The sequence below is a fragment of the Fundulus heteroclitus genome, chromosome 10, assembly GCF_011125445.2.
Source record: "Fundulus heteroclitus isolate FHET01 chromosome 10, MU-UCD_Fhet_4.1, whole genome shotgun sequence".
NCBI lineage: Eukaryota > Metazoa > Chordata > Actinopteri > Cyprinodontiformes > Fundulidae > Fundulus > Fundulus heteroclitus.
The window spans coordinates 13781880-13806543 of record NC_046370.1 but is presented as its reverse complement, the minus strand read 5'-3'; the positions used below and the strand labels follow the sequence as shown (position 1 = coordinate 13806543).

At 39.3% G+C, this 24664-nt stretch overlaps 1 protein-coding gene across 1 annotated transcript in view; it reads left to right on the top strand.

The window, feature by feature from the left end:
* Positions 1-20036, top strand: part of mapta (microtubule-associated protein tau a) — a gene marked incomplete in the record, with an annotated part of 41909 nt that extends 21873 nt beyond the window's left edge. Inside the window, 11 exon segments of the mRNA XM_036142069.1 lie at positions 2753-2781; positions 4996-5139; positions 5393-5459; positions 5548-5589; positions 5779-6023; positions 8662-8754; positions 11028-11120; positions 13712-13804; positions 16828-16909; positions 17140-17246; positions 19313-20036. Coding sequence (XP_035997962.1) covers positions 2753-2781; positions 4996-5139; positions 5393-5459; positions 5548-5589; positions 5779-6023; positions 8662-8754; positions 11028-11120; positions 13712-13804; positions 16828-16909; positions 17140-17246; positions 19313-19510 — 1193 coding nt within the window.
* Between the last annotated feature and the right edge of the window lie 4628 nt (positions 20037-24664).

Sequence of the window (24664 nt, the reverse complement as noted above, 5' to 3'; positions counted from 1 at the left end):
TTCCTGCTGGACAAAACAGTAGCATGAAAAAAAGGATTGAGAGATCTTCTGATATTAAAGTTTGTTGTATAGGTTGTTTAATTTCTTAGCAGAATGCCTCAATGTGCTGACTGAATAATATTAATATGAAATTTTAACACTAAGCAATAATCAGGAAGTATGTTTATGTTTAATATAGTGGTAATAATTTAGCTTATGTTTTGTTGTTGCATTCTGTTTTTTTTTTTTTTTTTTGTATTTTAGTTTTTAATTTCTAGTTGAAAGTAGTTTTAAATTGTTTTTATCAAAACAGATAGGACTTGTTTTTCATCCCAAAATTACTGAAATATATGAGTAATCATAAAAAAATGTAATCTGTTAAAAACATATCTGGGGTTTCTTGCATGTAAATGTGGTTTATTTTATTTGATAAAACCTACATGTTTCCACTAAAGTGAGCAAAGTGACCTTTAGGAGCAAATTAAGTGAGTTTTTGGCTCTTCCATTCATTTTAGGCAACTAAAATGTTTATTACTCTACCTTTATGTCTGTGATCAGCCCACAAGCTCACAATAACTTCATTTATTTACATATTCAAAATATAGTAATATCTAACAAAGTGCGAAAGAAACAATTGTGTTCGAGGCAGCCAATAACACAGCGGATAGGTGCAGAAGTGCGTTAATGATGTTGTCTTGAATGCTAAACTCAGCCTTTCATTCACAACATAATGGAAACCCTAAATAGCAACGATAGCGAAGAATCCAGTACGCTATTTAGCTCATGAAGTGAAGATACATGTGGTAAACTGAGGAGGAGGAAGTTAGAAGAAGAGTCCAAGAACAGTAGCTTGGAACAAAGGGGCTCTAAATAAAAGGATTGTGGTGAGCCCAGTCTGCCTGTAATGCATTACAGTAAAGAGTGAAAACTTGTGACAATAAACTTCTATAAATCTCTAAAACTCTGGCAGCATTCAGGTGAAATGCAAGTTCTGCTCCTGTTCTGACCAGCATTGTTACTCCTAGGCGTTTTTCTTATGGCAGAATGACATTCGGCTTCAGGCTAATGCTTATCCACATTGTTGTTGCTAAAACATATATTGAGAAGGCATCGACAGTCCAACATTTTGTCTTTCACCTGGCTGATTGTTCTCTGTCACAGAATTAGTACCATTGCTACAGCTAATTCGACTTCAAAGCGTTACCTTGCATTTTTACTCAGGCTCACAAATATATGGGAACAGTTTTGAAGATATAAACTTTATTGTGGTTTGCCAGAATCAGATCAGGGGACCAATAGTAATTGTGTTATATTTTTATTATATTCCACTGGAATGCAACATGTTTTGTCTCCCACTGACAAATTGTTGTGTATTACTGTCCAAATCCATCTCAGTTTGTCTTTAATCTCAACTTTCAGTTTATTCTTTTATCCATTTTCCCCTCTGGGCTCATGTGTTCCCCTCTTTACGTTTTATTTTTACGTTTGTTTTAATGGGGAGGTGGAAAACAAGTGCTGTAAATGTTTTGTAATCTGCTTTTCAAGTCAAATTATTGAGGCCCGCTAACGGAGTCCACAGCGATTTTGCTCCAGCCGAGCACGCTGGGACGGTTGTTGACCTCGTGGAAGCTTCCTCTGCTCCAGACCCAGGAAAAAAGTCGCCAAGAGAGTGTGGGAAGAGGTTGAGTGACTCTTTATGGGCCTCCGAAGATCTCAGCTGCAGGGCAGAGATAAAGCAGGACGCAGAGGCCAGCAGGGGGAGCCCTGAGTGGACCGGAGCCGCCGATTCTCAGAGGGCAGCGAGTCTGGATGCGTCCGAGTGCCTGGCCAAAACGAGCAATCCGCCTGGGACGTCTTTAGTCCGCAGCGCAGCCTTGGAAGACCTGACAGCCATTGAAGACAGAAACCACGAGGAGGTAGTCTTGGAGCAAATAACAGACGGACCGACTGCAGAGGGAGCGGGATTAAAGCCCTACAGTGACTCTAGAAGCAAAACGATCCCTTCAGAAACGAATCTAACTCATGAGAAACAAAGGCTGCCAGAATCTGGCTTTGATTCACATTCAGAAGATCTCCCTCCAACACAAATCGCCGGGAGCCTTCCTGAGCGCCACCGTCCTTTCCCCAAACCGACACGTGACGCAGAGGCCGAAAACAACAGTGAGTCATCGGCGCACAGGGCCAGCGATTCAAAGCCTGACATTTCCAATAACTTGCAGACGAGCAGCGTTGCTCAAGCCTCCTCGCAGCAGCAGAACTGCCCCTCCCAAAGCCCTGCAGCCAGAAGGTCTCTGGTGCCGGTCGCTGTTTTCAAAGGTCTGTTTGCTGTCATGTTCACCAGTTCAGAACCAGCCCTGCTTCAGTTAACTCCTGCCACATGTTTGATTTACAAACGCAGCTTGGCCTCTCTGTTATGCAGCACCGTTTCTCCAAATTATTTCTAAGTGTGTTACCTTTAAGATGAAGAGCTTGTTGTCCCCCCCCCCCCCCCCCAACACATTAGCTTTCTTTTTTTCCATCTCTGCCCACCCAGCCGGTCATGCAGCCCCAAACAGGCACCTTCCGGCTGTAAACACGTGTGTGTTTTAAATCACGCCGCATGCTGCACAACCCTGCACCACCGATTTCATGTTTTGCATTCTCATTCATTAGCCGTGATAAGGATTTTAGACGTGCACTCGGAGGAAAAACGCGCCGTACAGTTTTACCTGGGTGGATGTGAGGCCAAAAACCAAAGCGCTGGTCTGACGCTGATTTCTGTTTTCTTTTGTAGCTCAAGCAAAGACAAGTAATGGAGATAAGGTACGTCGCCAATAGCATCACGTGTCTGTAATTTGTTTAAGGATAATTCTGGTGTGTTAAATTGTGGGTCTTTGGATGGCTGCTGTCGTTTATAAGCACAGTTTCATTTTTTTATTATGAAATATTAAAACACTGGTCCAACAAAAAGGCAAAACTGCTTTTCTTAACCTGTTCTTTGCATCCCGACTCTCAAAACGCAAAGCTCAAAGCCCGCTATTCAGGTCAAGACTGAGACACTCGTCTGTCCCTCTTTCTGCTCACCGAGGACTCATAATTGTTCTTATGTCGTATGGGAAGGGCTGTCCCCTTTTTTTCCTTTCAACCACTCGCTTCACATGGGAGACTTGAACAAGCCTGGTCTCTTGCTCAGGATTGATGGCAGGATGTAGAGGGAGACGGATGGAGTCACTGGGGCTTTCTCTGCGGCAGTGAGGGTGTTGCTCCAGTCTATCCCATTGAAGAAGGAGCTGAGTTGAGTTGACAGATCTCTTGATTTACAGACCAGACCCTCACCTGGTCACATGGTATATCGGTCATGGCTAAAGTGATGAGACCCTGCATGCAAACTGCTCCTCTTCATCAAACGGAGTCAGCTGAGGATCCCTGCAGAGCGCCACCTGTTGGAGGTTTCCCACATAAATGTTACTGCAGAAACAGAAATTACTCCACTGCCTTCTCAATAAATTTAAATATTATTAAGAAGTGATTTATTTTACTAATTCAAATTCAAGCAGTGAAACTCACACATCACAAATCGCTGTTATATGTCATATTTTAATTTTTTCTTTCTGTTAATGTTGGTGATTATGGCTCATATTTAATGAAAACCCAGAAATTAAAACTTTATTTAAAGTTACCTAAGACCAATAAAAAACAAAATAGGTAAAGATTACATAAAGTTTTGTTATTAATAAAACTAATTTAGTGATTTGGTGTTATTTTCACACTGTTTTTGCAAACATGGTGATAATTTTTCCATGTATTCACAATATACACTGCAAAAACAGAACTAAAAATAAGTAAAACTTTCTGAAAATTATTGTATCTGTCCTTGGCTTGAGCAGGTAAATAAGGTGATCTGCCAATAGAATAAGATTTTTGCACTTAAAATAGGAACAATTCATCTCCATCATCTTATTTCAAGTGCAGGATGTATAATTATCCTAATTTAGGGGTCAAAATACTCATTCCATTGGCAGATGATCTTATTTACCTGCTCAAATCAAGGATAAAAGCATCATGTTTAAGAACATTTTGCTTATTTTTAGATCCGTTTTTGCAGTATATATACCATCCCATCCTTAGACCAAAAGGGTTTATGGTGATGTTGGAACACCCTTTGAAGCTTTCCGCAAGGTTTAGTAGCTTGTGAGGTCAAACACTGTTGCTGGACGAGAGAGCCTCTAATTCATCCCAAAAGTGTTCAGTTGAGGTTGAGCTCCGAACTGTGGCCAGTTCTTGGTTTGTGCACTGGTGTGAAGCCATGTTGGAGCAGGAAAGAAAGTTTTCCCACAAAGTTGAGAGCATGAAATTCAGCAAAATATCTTGCTAAGCTAATGCATTAGGAGTTCCTGACTCTATTATCCCTTCAACAAACTTTACACTTGCGATCAGCTGCTCTGGAGTCCAGCGGTGGCACACTTTACACCATTGTGTTGCTCTTGGTGATCATAGGCTTGGATTTAGATATAAAGTAGATTTTAGTGCTTCTACAATCTGTTGAAACCCAGTTTTCAGACATAGCTGTATCAGTTCTAAAGGAGAGCTTGCCACTCACAATATGGCGGATACACCGGCGTGTATCATTTTCGTTGACAGTAGGCGTACTTGTTTTGTTTTTGGGAGTTTTTGTACTGCGGCATCAAGAGTGCAAATCAGGGAGCCAGCAGTCAGGGTGTACCTGCAGCAGGCTCAGGGGGACTTAGTAATTATCTATCATAAAAACCACTCGTTATTTAAAAATATATTATCAGCAAAATGCTCATAAGTTATTGCCTGGATCGCCAAGAGTCATTGTTGTTGTTTGCCATGATGGGAAGGTTTTGAAAAATCTAAAATACAAGCATTTCCTCACACCAGAATTATCCTTAGACTTTAAATCCATAAATCATTTGTTTTCACCATTTTTGAGTTGTCAAGTCATTCTTTTGTTTTGTGTTCGTCGTCGTTTGAGTTTTTGTTGTTCATCCATTTCTTTCCTCCTCATGACAAAAGACCCAAACTGTCACCACACCAACCTCTCCCCTTAAAAGACCCTCTGTTGTCACCAAGAGCAACACAACACACGGCTCCTCTCGAAACGGCCACAGCTCCATCCCCATTAAAGCCAGCAGCAGCCCGGGGCCCAGGCAGCCAGGAGTAAGTACCGGTCCGACTGAGATTACAGGTCAGGGCTCTGAACCGGATGGACGGGGACTCTGCCTCCCATTCCACACAAAATAAAAGCATTCTTATCCCAGCCTGAAGGTTTCCAACATCATCCATCATCTTTTTTTAATCTGTGTTAATTGTTTTAACGTTTTGTATGGATGCCTTGTCTAAACAAGCCTCTTTTTTTCATTCAAACCCATCTCTGCTGGAAACTAACCTTCCTTGTGTCGCTCATTTTAAGGGTGCTGGTGCTGCTAAGCCTCAAGTCCAGGGAACCAAACCCACTGCAAGAAGTGCAGCTCAGCCAGGTAGCAATCAGAAACACACAGTCGTTTTGATTTCCTTTTGAAGATTCAAGTTTAAAGATATAAAGGTATAATATTATTTGTGATACAGCTAGTGCCAAGAAACCCCCTACTACTCCAAAAAATGATAAAGGTAACCTAAATGAGCAGATGGTTGGAGATTGCCTCTTACTTTGCATGGCCCAATAAAAAAAAAAAAAAAAAAGCTGCAGTTTGATCTGTTGGATCAGTAGAGCTTCTAGTTAGCTTTCACTTTAATTATTAACCTTACCTCTGTGGTTATTTTAAACCATCTAAATGCTGACTTTGTTGGTTGTTAAAGATGCCAGGAGCGGGCACAGCAGCCCCGGCACGCCCAAGTCCCCCGCCAGCCAGGCAGTTTCGGCGGCCGAGGCCAACAAAGTGAAAAAGGTGGCCGTCGTCCGTTCCAATCCCAAATCTCCGGGATCACTGAAGAGCCGCTCGCCTGCTCCTCTGGCCGCTGCGGCGCCGCTGCCTGACCTGAAGAACGTCAGGTCAAAGATCGGCTCCACAGAGAACATCAAACACCAGCCTGGAGGTGGAAAGGTAACAAACCAAAGGCGTTTTTCTGCTTGTAGCTCATGCTCTGAATTGTTTTGGGGTTTCGGACCCGGCAGTCCCCGGTTGTAGGAACTTTTTTCAGTACTACTTTGATTACTGCTCTGGCTGAAGTGACACACAACGAGTTTGGGCCTTCATCTTGGTGATTTTTGTGGAAACAGAACTTCTCTGGAAGCGGGGGCTGATCTCTTTTGGTTATCTGAAAGCCAACATCACAGATCCAGATGTTTCCAACAAACCCAGTCTGTACAGTTATCTAATTAAGGACGCATGTTTACCTTCACCAACACATTTTCAACAAATTTGACTCAGTAGATGTTTTTAAAATGCGGAGTAAAAAGTCTTATCATTAAATTATCATAGGACTTTAGCAGTTTTATCATGAGAAAAGAAAGGTGTGTTGGTATATCTCAACCAGATGCATTTTTTTTTCTTTAATTTAGGGATTAGATTTGTTTATTTACATCTGGCTAGCTTTATGCTCTGCCAGCATAAGACTTCAGTCGTGTTCTGGAAAGTGATTTATGAAGAGAAGAAAAGTAAACAGTGTCAAATAATACTTTTGAGGAGACTCACTGGTCATATTTACAATGTTTTTTATACTGTTTTTAAAGTGTTATTTACAGCTGTAACTAGATATTTACATACACTGCATATAAAAAAGAAGAACACCTGAACCTTTTTTCCCTTTAAGGTCTGATATTAAAGCTGAATAACGTTGCCAGATTTGTCTTTTGAAGCTGTATCAATTGGGTCAGACATTATAGGCTTAATTCCACAAGAAGCTCTGTCCACAAATCTTGCTGTGGGACTGAGACCAGAGCTTTTTGATGGCCACCCCACAACACTGACTTTGTTGTCCCTCAAGGCACTTTGTAACGCATTTGCTATAGTTTCATTTGCTTTAATATGTTTAGGCTCATTGTCCATTTGGAAGACCCGCCTGTGGACAAGCTTTAACTTCCTGCCCGATGTCTTAAAGGTGTTGCTTCAATATTTCCACCAAAGGTTGTTTCCTCGCGATGTCGTCTATTTTGTGAAGCGCACCAGTCCTTCCTGCAGCAAAACACCACACACACACTACAGTACACAGTTAAGATAATAATCTTAGGCATGCAAGTGTCCCTCTTTTTTTGCCACATGTATTGATGGCTGTTGTGTCCACATTTTAGCCCCATCAGACCACATAGCATTACTCAAAAAATAAAGATATTAGTCCCTGAGAGGATTTGCTCTAGGAAAAGTGTCGTTTTCCTCTCTGAGCTGCTTTTTTTTTTTTTTTTACTGTGGATAATGATAAAATAATAAATGAAAAAAAAAAAGAACTAGAAAGAAATCTCACTATTCTGACATTAAATAAGTAAGTAAAATTCTATTTCTATAGCACCTTTCACGGACATTGACATCACAAAGTGCTTCACAGGAGCAAAAGCGATTTAAAAAAACAAAAAAACACAAAAAAAACAGCGTTAAGCATATATAAAATAAAAATCAATAATTGAAAGTAAAATGAACCAAAGCAGCAAAGGTTTGAGAAGTGAGAAATATCGTTATGTATAATATCTCGTTTCAGCTGTATCTCAGTCCTAACACAATTAATGTGACGGTCTAAATAAAGCTGTCGGGTTCCCGTGGGCTGCAGTTTTTGTAACTTTAGTTAAAAAAAATGTCAGGACTAGATTACACAGAACAAGCTGCAAGAGATGAGCATGACCAAAATCCAGCAGCAAGAAACATGCTCAGGGAACCAAAGAGATGAATTTACACTTGATTGTGACGTAAACACGTGGATAAACACCTAAAAGAGAAAGAAGCTCAGCCTCTCCAGAGTTTAACAGCGTCTCCCTAAGGAGAATGGTGACAAAATACCCTATTTCACACTGCTTTTGGTGACAAAACGGTGAAACTCTACTTTGAAGGAAACATTAAGATCTATTTTGTATATCCACCTGTGACACAAAGAGCATTTCTTTTGTCAGACTTGATTTTAAATTACCTGAAAGGGCTTTAACTTAAATGACATTTGTCTGATTATTCATTTTATTCTTGTGAATGATTTTTTTTTTCTTTTTCAAATCACATTTTATTTTTCTAACTTAAATTAAAAGCAGTCCATCTTTCCAGCTTTAAAAGTAGCTCTGCCTTATAAATGTTTGGGGAAACGTGTTGATATTTCCATTTCTCATTTAAATCTTCGGTGCAGTGTTATCATGTGAGTATAGGACAGCTTTGTAAGACTGATATAGGTATGGAAGTTTATTTTAGGAACAAAGGCGCTGCAAGCCTTTGGTCTAATTATATGTTAGCTTAGCCACGTGACAGATACTTACTGGTATCTTACGCCAATATTCAGGAAACAGAACAGATCAGCTTATTAAATCACTTCAAGCTTTAGAGCAATTCACTGTTTTAATGAGCTTGGAAAGCTTTAAAAATGAAACTCAGTCCTGCTTTTGGTCCTGGTCAGCATTGCCGGGTAACATCACATGGATGGATCATATTCTCTTGCCTGCATGCGGTTTGCACTGCCTCAGCTTCACAGTCATCCTTTTCGTTCTCTACAGCTTAATATCAAATGTTTTCTTTGCTCTACATCTAAAAGCTGCCATTTTCATTTTTCCAGGTGCAAATTCTGGAACAGAAGTTGGACTTTAGTAATGTGCAGTCTAAGTGTGGCTCCAAAGACAATGTCAAACACAAGCCAGGTGGAGGAAATGTGAGTAACTGGGAGATGAACTCAAAACTCTTGAGTTTGTCTGCAGTTATGACAATTAAATCCAACCTTTGGTTAATAAAATAAAAATCCTTCTTTTAATTAAATTTTTTTTGGTTAAATCAAAGGTTAAGCTCTCACTAACAGGACTTTGTATAGTAATATAATATTAACATTTAAGTTCCTGCACCAAAAACAATCAAGGTGCAAGAAAATTACCCTCTTCTTTCATGAATTAAAGCTGGCATTTGTAACTTTTTACTGATGGTTGATCACATGTGTAGTGCCTTGTAAAAGCATTAATACCTACTGAATATATATATATTCTTTTCAGATTTTGTCGCATAACAGTTACAAACTTAAATTAATCTAGTTGTTTCCTAATACTTCAACTAGGTATGCAAGTTATGAATTAATGAGATAATCTAAAATGTATTGATCTTATCGTGCCACTAACGATTAATTAATAAGCGGCCATTTTCTTAGAAAATCGAGTTTTCTTTTGTATCACGAAGGTCTTTCCATAACATGAAGGGCGATTTTTCTTTTGTTTTACAGTATGCTGAACTTTAAAAGACGCACCTCATTATATTTAAACAGTTTATTGTGCCACCTGTATTAAATTCTGACTGAATAAACAAAAACTATGGTTTTCTCACATATTATCAGACTTGAAACGTATTTCTAAAATATAACAAAACAGAAATCTGTTAGGTTACTGAATAGAAACAAATAGTTGAAGAGAATAAAATACACGAAAAACTATTAATCCCCACAAAGTCCCTCACCATCAATCTTGCTTTCGGCATCATGTCTTCTTCCATCATTAATTTTTTTGTGTAATGCTCTCCGTTTTTATGTCATCACATCCTTGCCTTCTGAGCACATCAGTGAGTTTTGGTTGAGAGGTTGACTCTGCTCCGCCAGGCAGCCCAGCTGGATGGCGGCCATACTACAACACTGAAAGAAGGTCTTAATGGACGTTGTCAGTTAAACGGATGGAACAAACTTGAATCTAATTAACTATTAATCAACAATTAATTGTAAGTCAATTAACTTCAAGTATTGCTGCCGTTTTCACTTCACCAGATCTGTGATTCTCCTTGCACCTTTGGAGTGTGTGAATTTGTGCCAGAAGTCTCGTGTTAGGATTGCTGAGACCTCAATCTAATTGATAGTTTTTGATAGGACGGAAAAATGGATGTCCACAGATTCTCTCCACTTAGTCAGATTTAGTTTGCGTGACTTTTAATGAACAATGAAGACAAAATTTCAGTTTCTAGATGTGCAAAGTTGATATAGTTGTCCCAAAAGTAGCTGAAATCACAACAAAGGCTAAAGTCTACAAAGGGTTGACATGGAGGAGATACAAATGCATGTTGTGCTTTTCATATTTATTTATTTATTATTATTATTATTATTATTATTATTATTATTATTATTATTATTATTATTGGTATTATTATTATTATTATTATTATTATTATTATTATTATTATTATGACTAATAATACCACTACCTAACTACTTATTGTAATTGTGTACTACACAGTACTTATTGTTTATTTAACACAAAATCCCTATAGATAGATAGATATATCGATAGATAGATAGATATATCGATAGATAGATAGATAGATAGATAGATAGATAGATAGATAGATAGATAGATAGATAGATAGATAGATAGATAGATAGATAGATAGATAGATAGATAGATAGATAGATAGATAGATAGATAGATAGATAGATAGATAGATAGATAGATAGATAGATAGATAGATAGTTCCAAATATATTCAAACTTTTGCAATGCACTTAGGTTCAAAGTCCTTCTTTTGGCTTTTTTAACAACAACAAAATATTGATATAATATTGTAATTTGGAGACTTTCAGAGGATCTACTGAAGAATGAAGTTTGATCAGATGTGAATGAGCAGATGAGTTCAACATCTCAGATAATGGCTCAAACAGCCATAGTTAGGATTGGTCATGTCACTGTTGGCAATAGGCCACAACATGATTTCAGCATGTCCGAGGTTAATTTAAGGATAACAAATTATTGGATCCCAGACTTTCTCGTGATTCCTGATTAAGAAAGATAAATATACAAAGTTATGAATGGCAGCTTTAATTTAAGGTGTCCAATTAACTTTATTTCCTAATTTAACATCATTTCTCTTCCTTTTTGACTATTCTTTCTCTGCAGTTCCTCTTATACCATTTCTTTGTTGTTATTTTTTGTTTTGTTTTGTTTTATTTTTTTGCACTCTTCAGGTCCAAATCCTTGATAAGAAGCTGGACTTGTCCAATGTCCAAGCCCGCTGTGGTTCTAAAGACAACTTAAAGCACAGGCCCGGTGGAGGAAAGGTAGGAAATATGCTTCGCTTTGGTATCGCTAGTTTAAATAGAAGGATTCAGCATATCTGGGAGCCTCAGATGAAGTTCAAACCATCTGTAGTTACACTTCAGGGTCATTATTTGCATCAAAACGATTATTTTCCATCCGTGTTTGCTACTCTCAGTGATTGTGACAATAACAGCCTCTTTCCTTCACCTCTGCACTTTTCCAGGTTAAAATAGTTGATCAGAAGTTGGACTTTAGTACTGTCCAGTCTAAGTGTGGCTCCAAAGACAATATAAAACATGTACCCGGTGGAGGCAATGTGAGTAATGTAAGGGATGGACCCAACACCAAAACACACCCTCTCTGGTCCTTTAATCATCCACATCCAAAACTCTTCAGAGGTTTTCAAAGTCAGAAAATGAAACGTGTTGGTGTTCTACCCCGCCGCAGACCTTATAACTTATGCTCACTAACTTTAAACAGAAAAACGTGATTTTTCTGTTTGTATGCTCTATATTGCCTGATTAAAAGTTGGCATGAGGATGAAAGTCGTTTCTACTCCTCGAGCTTTGGGAACTGTGTTAGAAACTATGGCTCTAAACTCAAGAACATTTTAAACAAGAATCTAGACTAGTATCTAGTGGCAAATGGGTCGTTGGCTCTTTAGACGTGATAAAAATCCAAAATTGAAGCGATCAGACAGAAAGCCCATCTCCCCCCCCCCCCCCACACACACACACACACACACTAAATAAATGTTCTCAAATTAAAGGTTGGAATTGTTCCATGGCAGATTATTCTACATTTTACTCTGATAAGAGACAGTTTTCCTTTAACCCCTTAATGTCTGGGTTTATTTACTGTTATACAATAAAAAAAATCACTTGTGTTTTTGCTCCAGAACTGATTCTGAAATAACTAGATATTGTTTATATGAATGTATACAATAGGTATAAATGTAGGTATTTGGAATTTGGAAAATTTGTGAATTTAGGCTTACTAAGACATAACTACAACCACTAGGTGGCGACAAAGTGCTGCCAAAATGTCATTGGTGCATGTTGATTACGCATTCAGCAGCGTTAGTGCAACCCTACCAAGGAGGAGTGGTGGTTTTATGTTAATCTGCAACAACAGGCAACATGTGGTTGGAGTGTTTTTCCATTTTTAATTATGTTGATGGGTTTGTAATTATTCTTTGGAGAGTCAACCGTCCTACTTATCTTCTTTTTAAAAAAGCCACTGCTTTTAAAGTGATCAACTTCACACCTAACCAGTTTTAACTACAACCAAACCTGAGTGGAGTTACCGGTTTACATTCAACAAATCCTCCCAGTGATCAACTCAGGACACAAAAAGCTGCTCTGAGACTAACCGTGGTGAATTGCTACCCATAACGGTTGCGCATGTGCACTTTGCCTTCGGTTGGATTTGGGCATGCTGATGGTGCTCCTGAAATAAAGTCCATTCTATTTAGCTGTTTAAGAGCTAAAACTGTCTTTTCAATTACGTCACTAGCCCCAGCGATGCTGGAGGACAATCAATATTTAAATAGGTGGAGGCTGGTGATAAAATCTCACGGATGCCTCCGACTTGGGGTAGAAGGGAGCAGAAGACCAATGGGGGGGATTGGAGCTGGCCTGTTGTAAAGTGAGAGCTAAACCGAGACACCAGTCAGTATTCTCCTACGTTGGTGAGCCGTAGGTAATGACTGAAAGAACAAGAACGGGGGAGGCTGGAGTCTCTCTTAGAAATAGAAGAGGAGCTCAAAGTAAAATCAGCTCTTCTACTCATCTAAAGGAGTCCATTAAGTTGGATTTGGCTTCTTATGGGAATGCCTTCTGGGCACTTTGATTAGGACGTGTTTTCGTTTAATGAAAGGAGACCTTGGGGAAGATCCAGGAGCCGCTTCAGAGATCATATCTCACACCTGGTTCAGGAACGCCTTGGATTATTCCCCAGATGGTCTGAGGGAGACACAAGGGTCCGGGGTCTTGGAGAAGTGGTAGAAGATGAATGTTCAAATGGATTCATGTGCATGACTACTTACATAACTAACCATGAAAGGCTAGCTACCTTTTGGGCATCATGAAGGTCTACAGATTTGATTTATTTTGTGAGGAAATTCAGGCAACATACTTTTTTTTGTTTGTTTACTACTGTATTTTTTAAAAAGTTGGTCTTATTAAACCAGTTTCAGCATTTCCTGGAATATCTTTCTCTTGTCTTGATCAAATTTACCTGAGAAATAGTATTATTGTATTATTATTGCAGTGATGCCCTGAAAGTCTCAAATGTTTGTCACATGTTTTTCCTGAGTGGTTTGAAAACCTCTGAAATCCTTCAAAATTACAACTTGGGCTGCAATTCCGGACAAAAACATATACACCAACACTATCATCAGTTTATAGTTAGAAGCCTTTTGTAAATGTCTTTCTTTTTGAAGTAAATAAAATAAAATAAATAAAATAAAATGTCTTTAATCAACTATACTCTGGTTTAGTTTAGTTACCTTTTCCTTTTCAGATATTTTTCCTCAGTGCCGTGTCTCTTTCTGCAAGATAACAGTATCTTTTTTCCCTTCGCAAAAAAAACAAAAAAAAAAACTCTCCAGGTACAAATTCTTGAGAAGAAGTTGGACTTAAGCAGTGTGCAGTCCCGCTGTGGCTCCAAAGATAATATAAAACATGTACCCGGTGGTGGCAATGTGAGTAAAACAGGGCGGGGCAACAGGTGTGCTCTCTACCTGCTTCTGCTGAATGCATCCCTAAAGGAGAAGGAACGCACGAAACCTCCAGTCTGTGTCCAACCCCTCCACAGTCCCGGCACTTTGACCTGTTAACTCTCGCAAATAACTGTTTTATCCCTGAACTTATGAGTATTCATGAGCATTTTATCCTGCGCCTGAAACCACAGCAGCAGGCCTTCCCTTTTCCATGTCTCCACCTGTCTTTAGTCCGTATGTAACTGTTTTTGGTCAGCGTGCGGACCAATTTGGTGACTAAAATGCTCATGGTCTAACATAAGATGCATAACTCCGTTGAATGTGTGAGTTTGACTGTGACCGAGCACCTGAGCCGGACCCTGAACCAGCATGCGTGAATCCAGTGTGTGTCCCGGGTGGTTCTCTTCCAACCCTATTACCGACATTTAGTTGGAAAACGTCTGAATGAAGCGAACTAATTGTGCAGCAGGGGTCACAAAGAGCCTCTGTCCTCGCTGTCCTCTCCAAACTCAGCCTGTTGTCCTCGACCTCAGAGAGGAAAGACTGGGCGCTTTGTGTTTCCACACAATCCACATTAAGATGAGGTCACTTCGGGCTTGCATTGGCTTTTATCTCCAAATGACAAAAGTGCAATGTGAACGCAGAGTTCAGCTGAGCTTAAACATTAAGGGCATGTATCATCATTTTTTTTTATAACTTTTCATGTGTTCAGGCTTGTAGCTCAACAAGGTTATATCATTTCCATGACTGAAATCAAGAACTATGTTAAAAAAAATAGCCTAAACTGAATTCCTCGTGGCTTTGATAAGAATTTTAAAGTAAAAAAAAAAAGAGTGACAGAAATTCTGCCCAAATATTTCACACCAAACACCAGGAAAATTTCCTAACTAGGCAGAGAGTCCAATGTGGAAAAACATGGTGGACGAGCAAGTGCTTTCTACTGGTGGAGGTTCGCCATCACGATTCGACACATAAATATAACCATATCAACAGATTGTAACAATCCTTGGAAAGAAATTGCTGTCACTCTTGAAAGACACAAGGAGGCATTAGAAATGTTGGAAACAACTTAATTTTCTACTTCTACATGTAGTGTGCTGCAAGACGCTTGCCATAGGTGACCTACACTGCCCCCTAGAGTCTAGGAGAAAATTGGCCACTGTTAGGAAAAGCTTCACGCAGTATAAATGCTGAAAAAGTTGTGCTGGCTTGATTCAGTGCGTCTCATTTCCGCGCGGAACGTGCACACTGCAAAAACAGGACTAAAAATAAGTACAAATTTCTTGAAATGAGTGCGTTCGTCCTTGATTTGAGCAGGTAAATAATATTATCTGTCAATAGAATGAGTATTATGACCCCAAAAATAGGATAATTAGATATACTGCACTTGAAATAAGATGATAGAGTTGAGTTGTTCCTATTTTAAGTGCAAAAAATCTTATTCCATTGGCAGATCATCTTATTTATCTGCTCAATTCAAGTACAAATGCACTCATTTCAAGAAAATATTACTTATTTTTAGTCCTGTTTTTGCAGTGCATAAACCAGGCTTAAGGCAGGCAGTATAGTATAGCGCAGCTGAAAGTTGCTATGTTACATGTGGCACAACATAATAAACACTGAAGACAAAGGAAGGGACAGGAAACTCTATAGCTCAACCACAACATCATAAAATGTATACAGATATTCACATTAATCCAGTGGGGAAGAATGGTGTCTCAGAGCAGTAGATTAAAAACGTAACAAACCGGCACCCTATCTAGGGATTTATAAGCGAGCTCAGTTTTTGGTAAAATTTATGCTCCTGTTCTGATCACCGTTTTTACCCTTGACGCACACAGAGATGCTTCATCACAAGACGCAACACTCCCAATGGGAGTTTTACCCACTTTACTCAGGTCACTTCACAATAATAACTTAATTTATGCTAGCAAGTCCTGCAGTGAATCTGTAAGTCTTACTTTTTTCCCCATGCAATCTGCTCTGTAGTGAATTAGATGTCAAAACGTTGTTTAGACAGTAGTTGGTGTCAGAACACTTCTACTATATCAGTCCATTGTCTGCTAGCTTTCTGACAACTAAATGCTGTTTTGCCCTAAAAAGTAACTTTAATCTAAGGCGGCACATATTTTTGGATAGCAGTGAAGCTAAATAAAATATTCCTAAACAATCAGACTGCAGCCGCTGTCCAACACTCCCTCTGTCACTTGGAGGAAGAAAAATATAGTTGAAGCTAATCATATGTAAGAGGGTCTTTAAGAAACCCGTTATTGATTTAACCTAATATGTGGTCAACAGCTCTGCACTGACAGAGTTAAATTATTTTTTTTGTACTAACAGGGAACATAAAAAGTAAGAAAGAAAAAAAGTCTGTGACAGAGGGCATTTTGTTTTATGGATAAACGTAATAAAAGCAACAACAGGTTACTCCATGCAGGAGCTTTGGTCGTACTTTTGGTTTGCTACTTCCCTCAAATCAAAGTTTCCTATTGTTTCATAGTGCTGAGGTAAAAAAAAGAAAAGAAAAAAAAGAAAAAGTGTTTTCAATGGAGTTTTTGGTGGGAAGTGGAGGAATCTGCCTTCTTCACCTGTTTGCTTCCACAGAGTTCAGCCACGTTTCCTGCCTAGATAATCTTGATTTTTTTCCCCAAGACTTTTTCATTATTTATGTTTGATAGCCCTTCCTGTTTTCCTGCTCTGCTTTGAAAGCCACATGAATAGTGTTTTTTAATTTACTTATGTTTCATACTCTCTAGACTTCTAGGTTTTACGGCTCTGAAACATGATGATATATGCTCTTTAAGCGTGACCATTTTTTTTAGTGCAGCTCTAACACTGGTTATAACGGCAGCAGTAAGTTACCTAATATGGTTTTTACTGTCCCGTTTCTGCTTTCTTAGTAACAAACTAACAGACCTACAAAGGGCTACAGTTTACAGTGATTGCCGTTTTTCACTCTTGGTTAAAACTCCTGCTTCTGCCTTCTGTTCTGCTTCCTTCTGTAGGTTCAAATTGTGCACAAAAAGATTGATTTGAGCAACGTTACATCTAAGTGTGGATCGAAAGACAACCTTCACCACAAGCCAGGTAAGCTCGGCTGTCGTTATATGTGAAAAGACTTTTGAAATGGGAATTGAAAAATGTTAATTGTGCATATTGACATTTGAGTCTGAGTCAGAGGGGGGTCTTAGGAACAGGAAGTGTGTGTCCTGCTACCAGCTTACGGGATTTTTGCTCAGTGATGGCAGAATGACCCGGCCTGGTCTTCCCGGTACTGAGCCTCTGTAACGAATAAGCTGTGTTGGGTGTCTTTTAAGGTGGTGGAAATGTGGAGATCAAAACCGAGAAGCTAGAGTTTAAAGTTCAATCCAAAGTGGGCTCTCTGGACAACATCGGTCACGTCCCCGGTGGTGGACAACGGAAGGTAAAAATGTCTCAACCTTACTGTAGCTGAAGATCTCTCTGCCTTTCTGTCCTTTTTTTCCTGCTCCACGGCTCTTTGTTGTTACCCGAGCCTTCTGAAGGACCTAATGTAGTGCTGATTTCTCGTTTTGCTTAGATTTATTTCCCTCGTAGGCAGGTGAAAATAATATATCTATCTAGATTAGGAATAGGGTTTAGGAAGATAGCAACATTTATGTTGAAAAACAAAAACGCAGAGCATTAGAAACACATATAGAGATATCAATAGTTACTATTAGGAATTACTTTTGGTCCTAGTATGACAGCTTTTCTGTTAGTTATGCAACCTTTATAGATTTGTTTAAAAATATACTTCAATATAAAATGAGTTTGTAGACTAGTGTACAGGTGAAGCTGTTTAGAAATCAACTATGAGGTGGAGATCACTGAAGACGAATGGCTATCTGCTGTGAGAGGTTCAAATGTCCTTATAGAGAAGCTCTGGCTACATTCAGCTCTTTTTTAGCCAACTGTGTTGGGAAAATCATCTATGATAATATTCCAGAGGTTTTAAACAGCAGATTTCCGGAGCGTTGAACCTGCAACCCCCAAGGCGTAACTGTTTCTCATCGCTGCTTCCTTCCTCCTCCATTAGAGCTTCTTTCATTGCATCTCCTCCATCCAGCTTCCTTTCTTTTTTTATTTGTTCATAACAAAGTTTTCATTATTTGCATTATTATTTGTCATATATTGTGTTTTTTTTTAATTTTTATTTCTGTTACAACCATCCCGTGTGTTTTCGTTGCATGCGTTGTCATTTGGTCCCGCCGGGGCTCCTGTGTAGAGGGAGAAGGGGAAGGACGCAGAGGGGAGCGTCTCAGACAGCATGTCCATCCCCTCCCCCGTTGTCACCCCCCCTCTGTCACCTCAGACTGTCCCTTCAGCACCCACCACACCCATCCTGACGAACCCTCTCATAAAGATTGAGGACTCCCGTAAGTATCTGCGAGCTGCAGGATTTAAAAAGAGCAACAAAATTTGCTTCTGAAACCTGAGCTGTTTGGGTCCCGCACGGTGGTAATATTCTCTGACTGCAGATTCAGAGTCACCTTGAACTGTGAACAATTAATGTCAAAAAGTGGGAAAAATGCCTTTTTATTTAGTCTGAGGATAATAATAAAAAAAAACTAATAGTTGTATTTAGTTTATTATGATTACAAATTTAAATTCAGAATTAAACGCCCCTTTCTAGGATAAAGCTTTTACAAAAAAGAGTGTATTGAAAACGTTATCATTCTTTGTTTTCATTTTTTTTTTTACCAGATATATTTAATAAAATGAGCTTTAAATATTTGGGACCTAGCGGCACTTACTCGTATTGTCCAGCAGAGGGCGCCATGCGGCATGTTACGCTGCAGCGGTTAGAGCGCCAGAAGCATGTTAAGTAACAGCTTTACACATAGAAACAGTAATTACAACATTAAAGATTAAAAATTGTGACAAACAAGACTAATTTGCTACTTTTTGCAGTAGGATGGATTACATTGCCGTGCAAAAGCATTTATCCGGCCTCTTGTCTTGTGGTTGTCTTGCAACAGCCTCAAACTTCCATTGTATTTTATTAGGATTTTATCTCATAGATAGACCAACACAAAGTAGTCCTGAAGTGTGAAGTGGAATGAAAAATATACATTGTTTCCAAATTGAGTTTCAAGTGTTTTGGGGTATTTGTCCTCCAGCTTTACACGTATTACCCCATAATCTGCTCAGAACTGCGCAAGCTGAGTTGAGTCCGATTGGATGTGGCGCCTCTGTGAACATCAGTTTTGTCGTCTTGCTACAGTTTCTCAAATTTAACAAGCTCTGGACTTTGGCTATGTCACGTAATAATAATAAAAAAGGCTCTGAATGAAACCATTCTGGGTCGGACATATAAAATCGGTACAAAATACACTGACGTTTCTGGTGTAATGAGGCAAAATCTGAAAGATGTACAAGGTCCTATGTCTTCAGATGGCCTAAAACTCCTCCGAGCAGCAGCTGTAAGGGGATGTATCTGATTTTTTTTCTCCGCTGGTCTGACCGCAGATTGAGAGCCACAAGCTGAGCTTCCGCGAGACGGCCAAGGCTCGCACCGACCACGGTGCTGAGATCATCTCTCTGGAAGACTCGCCCAAGCAGCTCAGCACTGTGTCCTCCTCCGGCAGCCTCAACATGACCGACTCCCCGCAGCTTTCCACGCTGGCCGACCAAGTGTCCGCCTCCCTGGCCAAACAAGGCTTGTGAACGCGCCCCGCACGTCCTGCACCACACACCACCACGTAGAGGAGTTGTGATGCCTTCCTCGTTACTTTCACTGGACTTTTTTTTAAGCTACCCATCACTGTTTATCCTCCACTAACCTTTTAAATTTTACCGAGGAGTTACTTTTAGAGAAAAAAAAAAAAAAAAGAAGAATAACAGGTAGGCCAAAAATGTATTGATTTCTCTTGTGGTCTCCTTGCGACTATTTAAACCTTTTGTAGTAAACATTTAGGATGTAAAGAACCCAGCAGAGCAAAATTTCCCCCTGTGGATCTGAGTGAATTCTTTCACCTTAACGCATCCTGATAAACAGAAACATCTCGATTTCCTTCTACAGACTGTCGAACCTTACCGATTTACCTTTGACGGGTGTTCGCTAACGGGGTTTTAAAAAGATATACAGAAACACGAGCCTCGAGAGTGGAGGGAGAAGCCGACCTGTTTGCTCCAGTTTGGTGTAAAGGAACAGTGACGGGGGGTTCTGATGAAGGTTTGTGAGGAAAAAAAACGTCAAAAGAATAGTAGCAAATTTTTTTTGTATAGGCAGAAAAAAAAATGTCTTGCAGACCTCACTGCTTTCTTTGCTTTGTGTCCAGACATGTGCTGCACCTCCAGCTACGGTAGATTGTGGTCGGTGGTGTGGGGAAAGTAAGACCACTGAGGAGTTAAAAGTCCGTGAGCGATTTAGGCCCCGATGAGCTAAAAGAAAACCAGTGTCTGAAGTTACGTACTTCTGCTGTTAAGTTACATAATATGTCACCCATTTCCGATTTATTATCTTAAAATAGGATTCATGTTGTGCAGATATTAGTCACTGCATCAGACATTCCCCAGGCTAACGGTTAGCAACCTTTGGAAATTGTTGCTAAGGTAAACAATGCAATGCTCATTAGCCCTTCCTAGGAAAATCAAAAGCAGTGAGGCAAACATAAAAAAAGTTAATGAGTAACAAAAGATAACTGATATACATAGAGAGAAAACTGGGGAATTTTTTTGTGACTATTTAAACTAAGCTGCGTGACTTTTTTTAAACTAGCAACCGTCCCACTCTGGATGCTAACAATGGTAAAATGGTGCTAGGGGCGATCAGATGCTAACATCTATCTATGGTTGTCGTAAATATATATACTATAATAATAAATATATATACTATAATAATAAACATTATTGTCACGATGATCCAGCTGCAAGTCAGAAAACCGGAGACTGACAACATTTGTGTTCACTGACTAGGCTAACTGTAGTTAGCAAAGCAAGTCAGTGAAATATTTATCAGGATTTTATTCATAGAAACGCTGTTGCATGCCTTTTACTAACATAAATTGTGCAGTTCTATGTGTGCGACAGATTTTATGACATCGGAAGTGCAGATACGCTATTACTGCAGCATCCGGTATCTTTTCTGTGTATTAGATTTTGAAGTTGGGGCGTCTAAAAAAAAAGACGACAAAACATCTAAAACTCTTTAAAAATGTAAGCAGTCGCTGGAAACGTATGAATATGCGATATTCAAGATGTAGTTTATGAAACAGATGACATTTTTCACAACTAAAAATCCTCCATTTTGACAAAAAGAAAGAAGTGATGGATATGTAGCCTATTATATAATAGCTCGTCTTAGTTATTTAGTCAGATATCAGTTACAAACCCACTGAAAGGTTTAAGGTTGTGTGACCTCACCATCTAAAAACAACTCAAATGTACCTCAAGCATACAGTCAAAATTAATCTGAGTGAGGGGGAAAGCCTTTCTGCCCCTCGGATTGTAAATTCTTACGGACACCAATGGTCCTCAGTGGTCTAATGTTTAACACACCATCTTCAACGCAGGCGATGTGGAGGTCTGCTGGACTTGATAAAAGAACGGCTAGGAAGTTTGGCAGCGTTGGGCCAGTTTTATAATCGTATTCTGTGCATATATGACATGTTATTTGATATGAACGGACATTTGTATTGTGCCTGCTACTGTCAGTGTTTTTCTTTTTATACTGCTCCTATTGTACATGTGCTAAAGTTTGATTTATAGGGAGGAACGATTACCTTAACACAGGATTAAAGGGAGGGGATTTATTATCCACTACTGTCTACAGTATTTAAACTGATGTAAGCACTAAAATAATGCTAATTAGTCCTTAAAGAGGCTCAACTAAGTAAGGGGCCCCCTAAACGCTTTACTGGAAGTACATTAAAAGGTGTTATTTCAATTTCTAAATGAATCAAATGGGGAAATTGATCTGTTGTTGCCAAGTAGATGGTTGGACGGAGGGGTGTTTGTGTGCACTGCATTATTAAAGGTAAGCAAAAACAAAGTGTAAAGCAGCAAGTTCACCTCTTTAGGCACTTTATCGATACCTCTGCACATCACTAACCAAGTAAGAACCCACATCATCTGGTTGCTCTTAGGTCCACTTCAAGCACATTAAACCTTGAAACTACTGATTTTAAGCATCTAAATGGTTATACATCTTTAAAAAAAGAGCCACAGTATAGCTTCCTGCTATTTAACTACTTACAGGGTTTCTGAAAGACTAACATTTTTAAGTTCTACATACAAAAAAATAACTTTACATGCCATTCGGTCATGTACCAGCTAAGTTATATAGGTTAAACATTTTAAAGCTCAGTATACTGTAAAGTTTAATAGATTACAGTAGTTTGAACTACTAAAATCCCCCTGATTTTAAATAAATCCATCCTTGTTTAACACTTAAAAACAAGTGAACTGTAATAGTTCAATAGCAGTAACTTATTACTATTCCCCTAAGAAGCAATGGGCCAGTTTTGGGAGGAAAATGCTGAATTTTTGGCTTTGATTCCCCGAGTCAGTGAAATTTGTTTTGTCAAAGCACAACGTCCTAGCTTTTCAGCCAGAATTCAACCACCAGTAATCTTAGAATGGTGCTGAAGTATTTAATAAGACCTGGTGGGAAATAATCTGGGCACATTGAAGGATTTAAGGCCTAGGATTATAAGAACCTACAGAAACCCTGCATATAATTCCATACTGAGGCTCAGATCTTGACCTTTTCTGTTATTTTCTGCCTAGAAAACCATCCAACAGATTCCCTTTAGACGTCCCAGTTTCCCCCTGTGACACATTTTCCGGGCACCGATCAGATTCTTGCATGCGCTTCATGTAAGAAACATCCTCTCTGCTTGTTGCCTCCCCTTTCACAAAGTGGTCTCCTTGTATATCCCCGTTTGTGTACGCTCCGGATGTTCGAAGGGGGGGGCGTGCGGACAGAAGGGGTCAAAAAACTCAGCAGACACGTAGAACTCCGATGGCGCGCTCGCAACATTATCTGCATGCTGACTCCTTTGGTTGCAGTAGCCAACGTTCAGTCTCCGAGACCCAGACCCGAGCGAGGGGAGACGATGAAGGTCGAATCCCCCGGCGTGCCGTGAAGACGTTCCTGCAGTAACAACACTCACCTTTATTATTTAGTTTTTTTTGGTTACTTCTGACGCTGTACAGATGTGGAAACGTGATTGTTCTCGTTATTGTGCGTTGATCAATAACTGGTTTATGATGATTCTTGTTGCTGTATATGCCGTATTTGAAATAAACGCTGCAAAGTCACCCTTCAGACTCTGGACGACTCTTTTTTTTTTTTTAAAAAAAGGAAAATGTAAAAAGAACGACTAAGGCGGGGAACAATGGTGCCAAGTTAAACATAAATGTTTTAATGGTACTATTTACAAGAAAGAAAACAATTCTGCTTTTTGATTAGGTTATAACTGCTGCAACAATCAAACAGGTACATTGACATCTTAACTACAAAAGAAAAACATTGACTGAAGGGGTTGCGGCATACAAAGGAGGCGGAAAATGAAAACCATAGATTTTTTTTCTTTTTTTTTGCATAGCAATTAGTTACGTAAAGTGAAGGAGGGATGAGGAGAGAGCATAATTACAAGGATGTGAAAGTGGAAAAAAAAACAACTAAATCAGGGTCTGAACTGATCGTTCTCAGGGGAAAGGTGTGGTTAACTTACTGTCCAGAAAAACCTGAGCTCGGGTGACTTCTACTTGAGAGCTGCTACATTTTAAAATGTTTAAAGTCGTGTTAAGCTGAAAGAAGAACCCTTTAAAAAAAAAAAAAAAAAAAAAAAAAAAGCAGGGAGATTATTGTATTTATGTCGTCACGATTTGATTTACAGCCACAACTTGTTTGCAAAGGAGTGAGATTAGTTTTTAGGGGTTATTTGTTGTGATAAGACTAACTTGAGCTGATTTATTTTTTTTTATATATTTTTTTGTTCGTTTGTTTTTAAGCATGCAGCAGCTTTCTGCAGAGCAAGTGCTGAGACGAGAAAATCAAAGTAGAAAAGCAGCTCCCGGGTCTGTGGCGTCACCCTTCATGTGAAACAGAACCGGCGGTGGGAACCTGTGGAGCGAGGCTGGAGGAATGGTTTACTCTTCAAAATGAACAAAAATAAAATAAAATAAAAATAAAAATGTGTTGCACGGGAACAGACGGAACGCGGTCAACAGAAATAAAAACGCATCAGGAATGGAAAAAACAAAGAAAGCAAACCAGCAGAACTAGACTTGGCAGTACGAGAAGTGCTCTGGTGATTTCAGGCGACCTCTAGTGGGGGGAGGAGGGAACCACATCTTAAATGTACCTGTTTATGTGGATGAGGAGCAGGAGGAGGAAGGGGAAACAGGGTTTTTTTTTTTTCTTGTTTTGATATTTGTCACTCCACTAAAAATGTACATGGGGATTTACAAGCAAACTAGTCAATAGAAAACACCCTTTGGCCATATGTTGAGGAGTCGCTACATAGTGCGCTACAAGTGTACACGCGACATATGAACACCACTAAGCCCCCATGTACATTGTTTAGCCTACTACAGAACTCACTTTTTGTAATGTGTTTTATACCTTTTTTTTTTTTTTTTTTTTACATTTATCTTTTTTTCCCCTTGTGACAAAACCAAGTGAAGGGAAAGGCTTCTATCTCCATAATGTTCACTAAAAACTGTGAAAGTATTAGACTGATGTTTGAATATCAAACAACAGGAACCCATTTAACATCTTTTTCAGCTTTGAGGTTCTGCTTGTTAATGCCAGAGAGGAGCTGCGCAGGGCGAGGAGGAGGAGGAGGAAGGGGGGTGTTGGAGGGTGTGGGC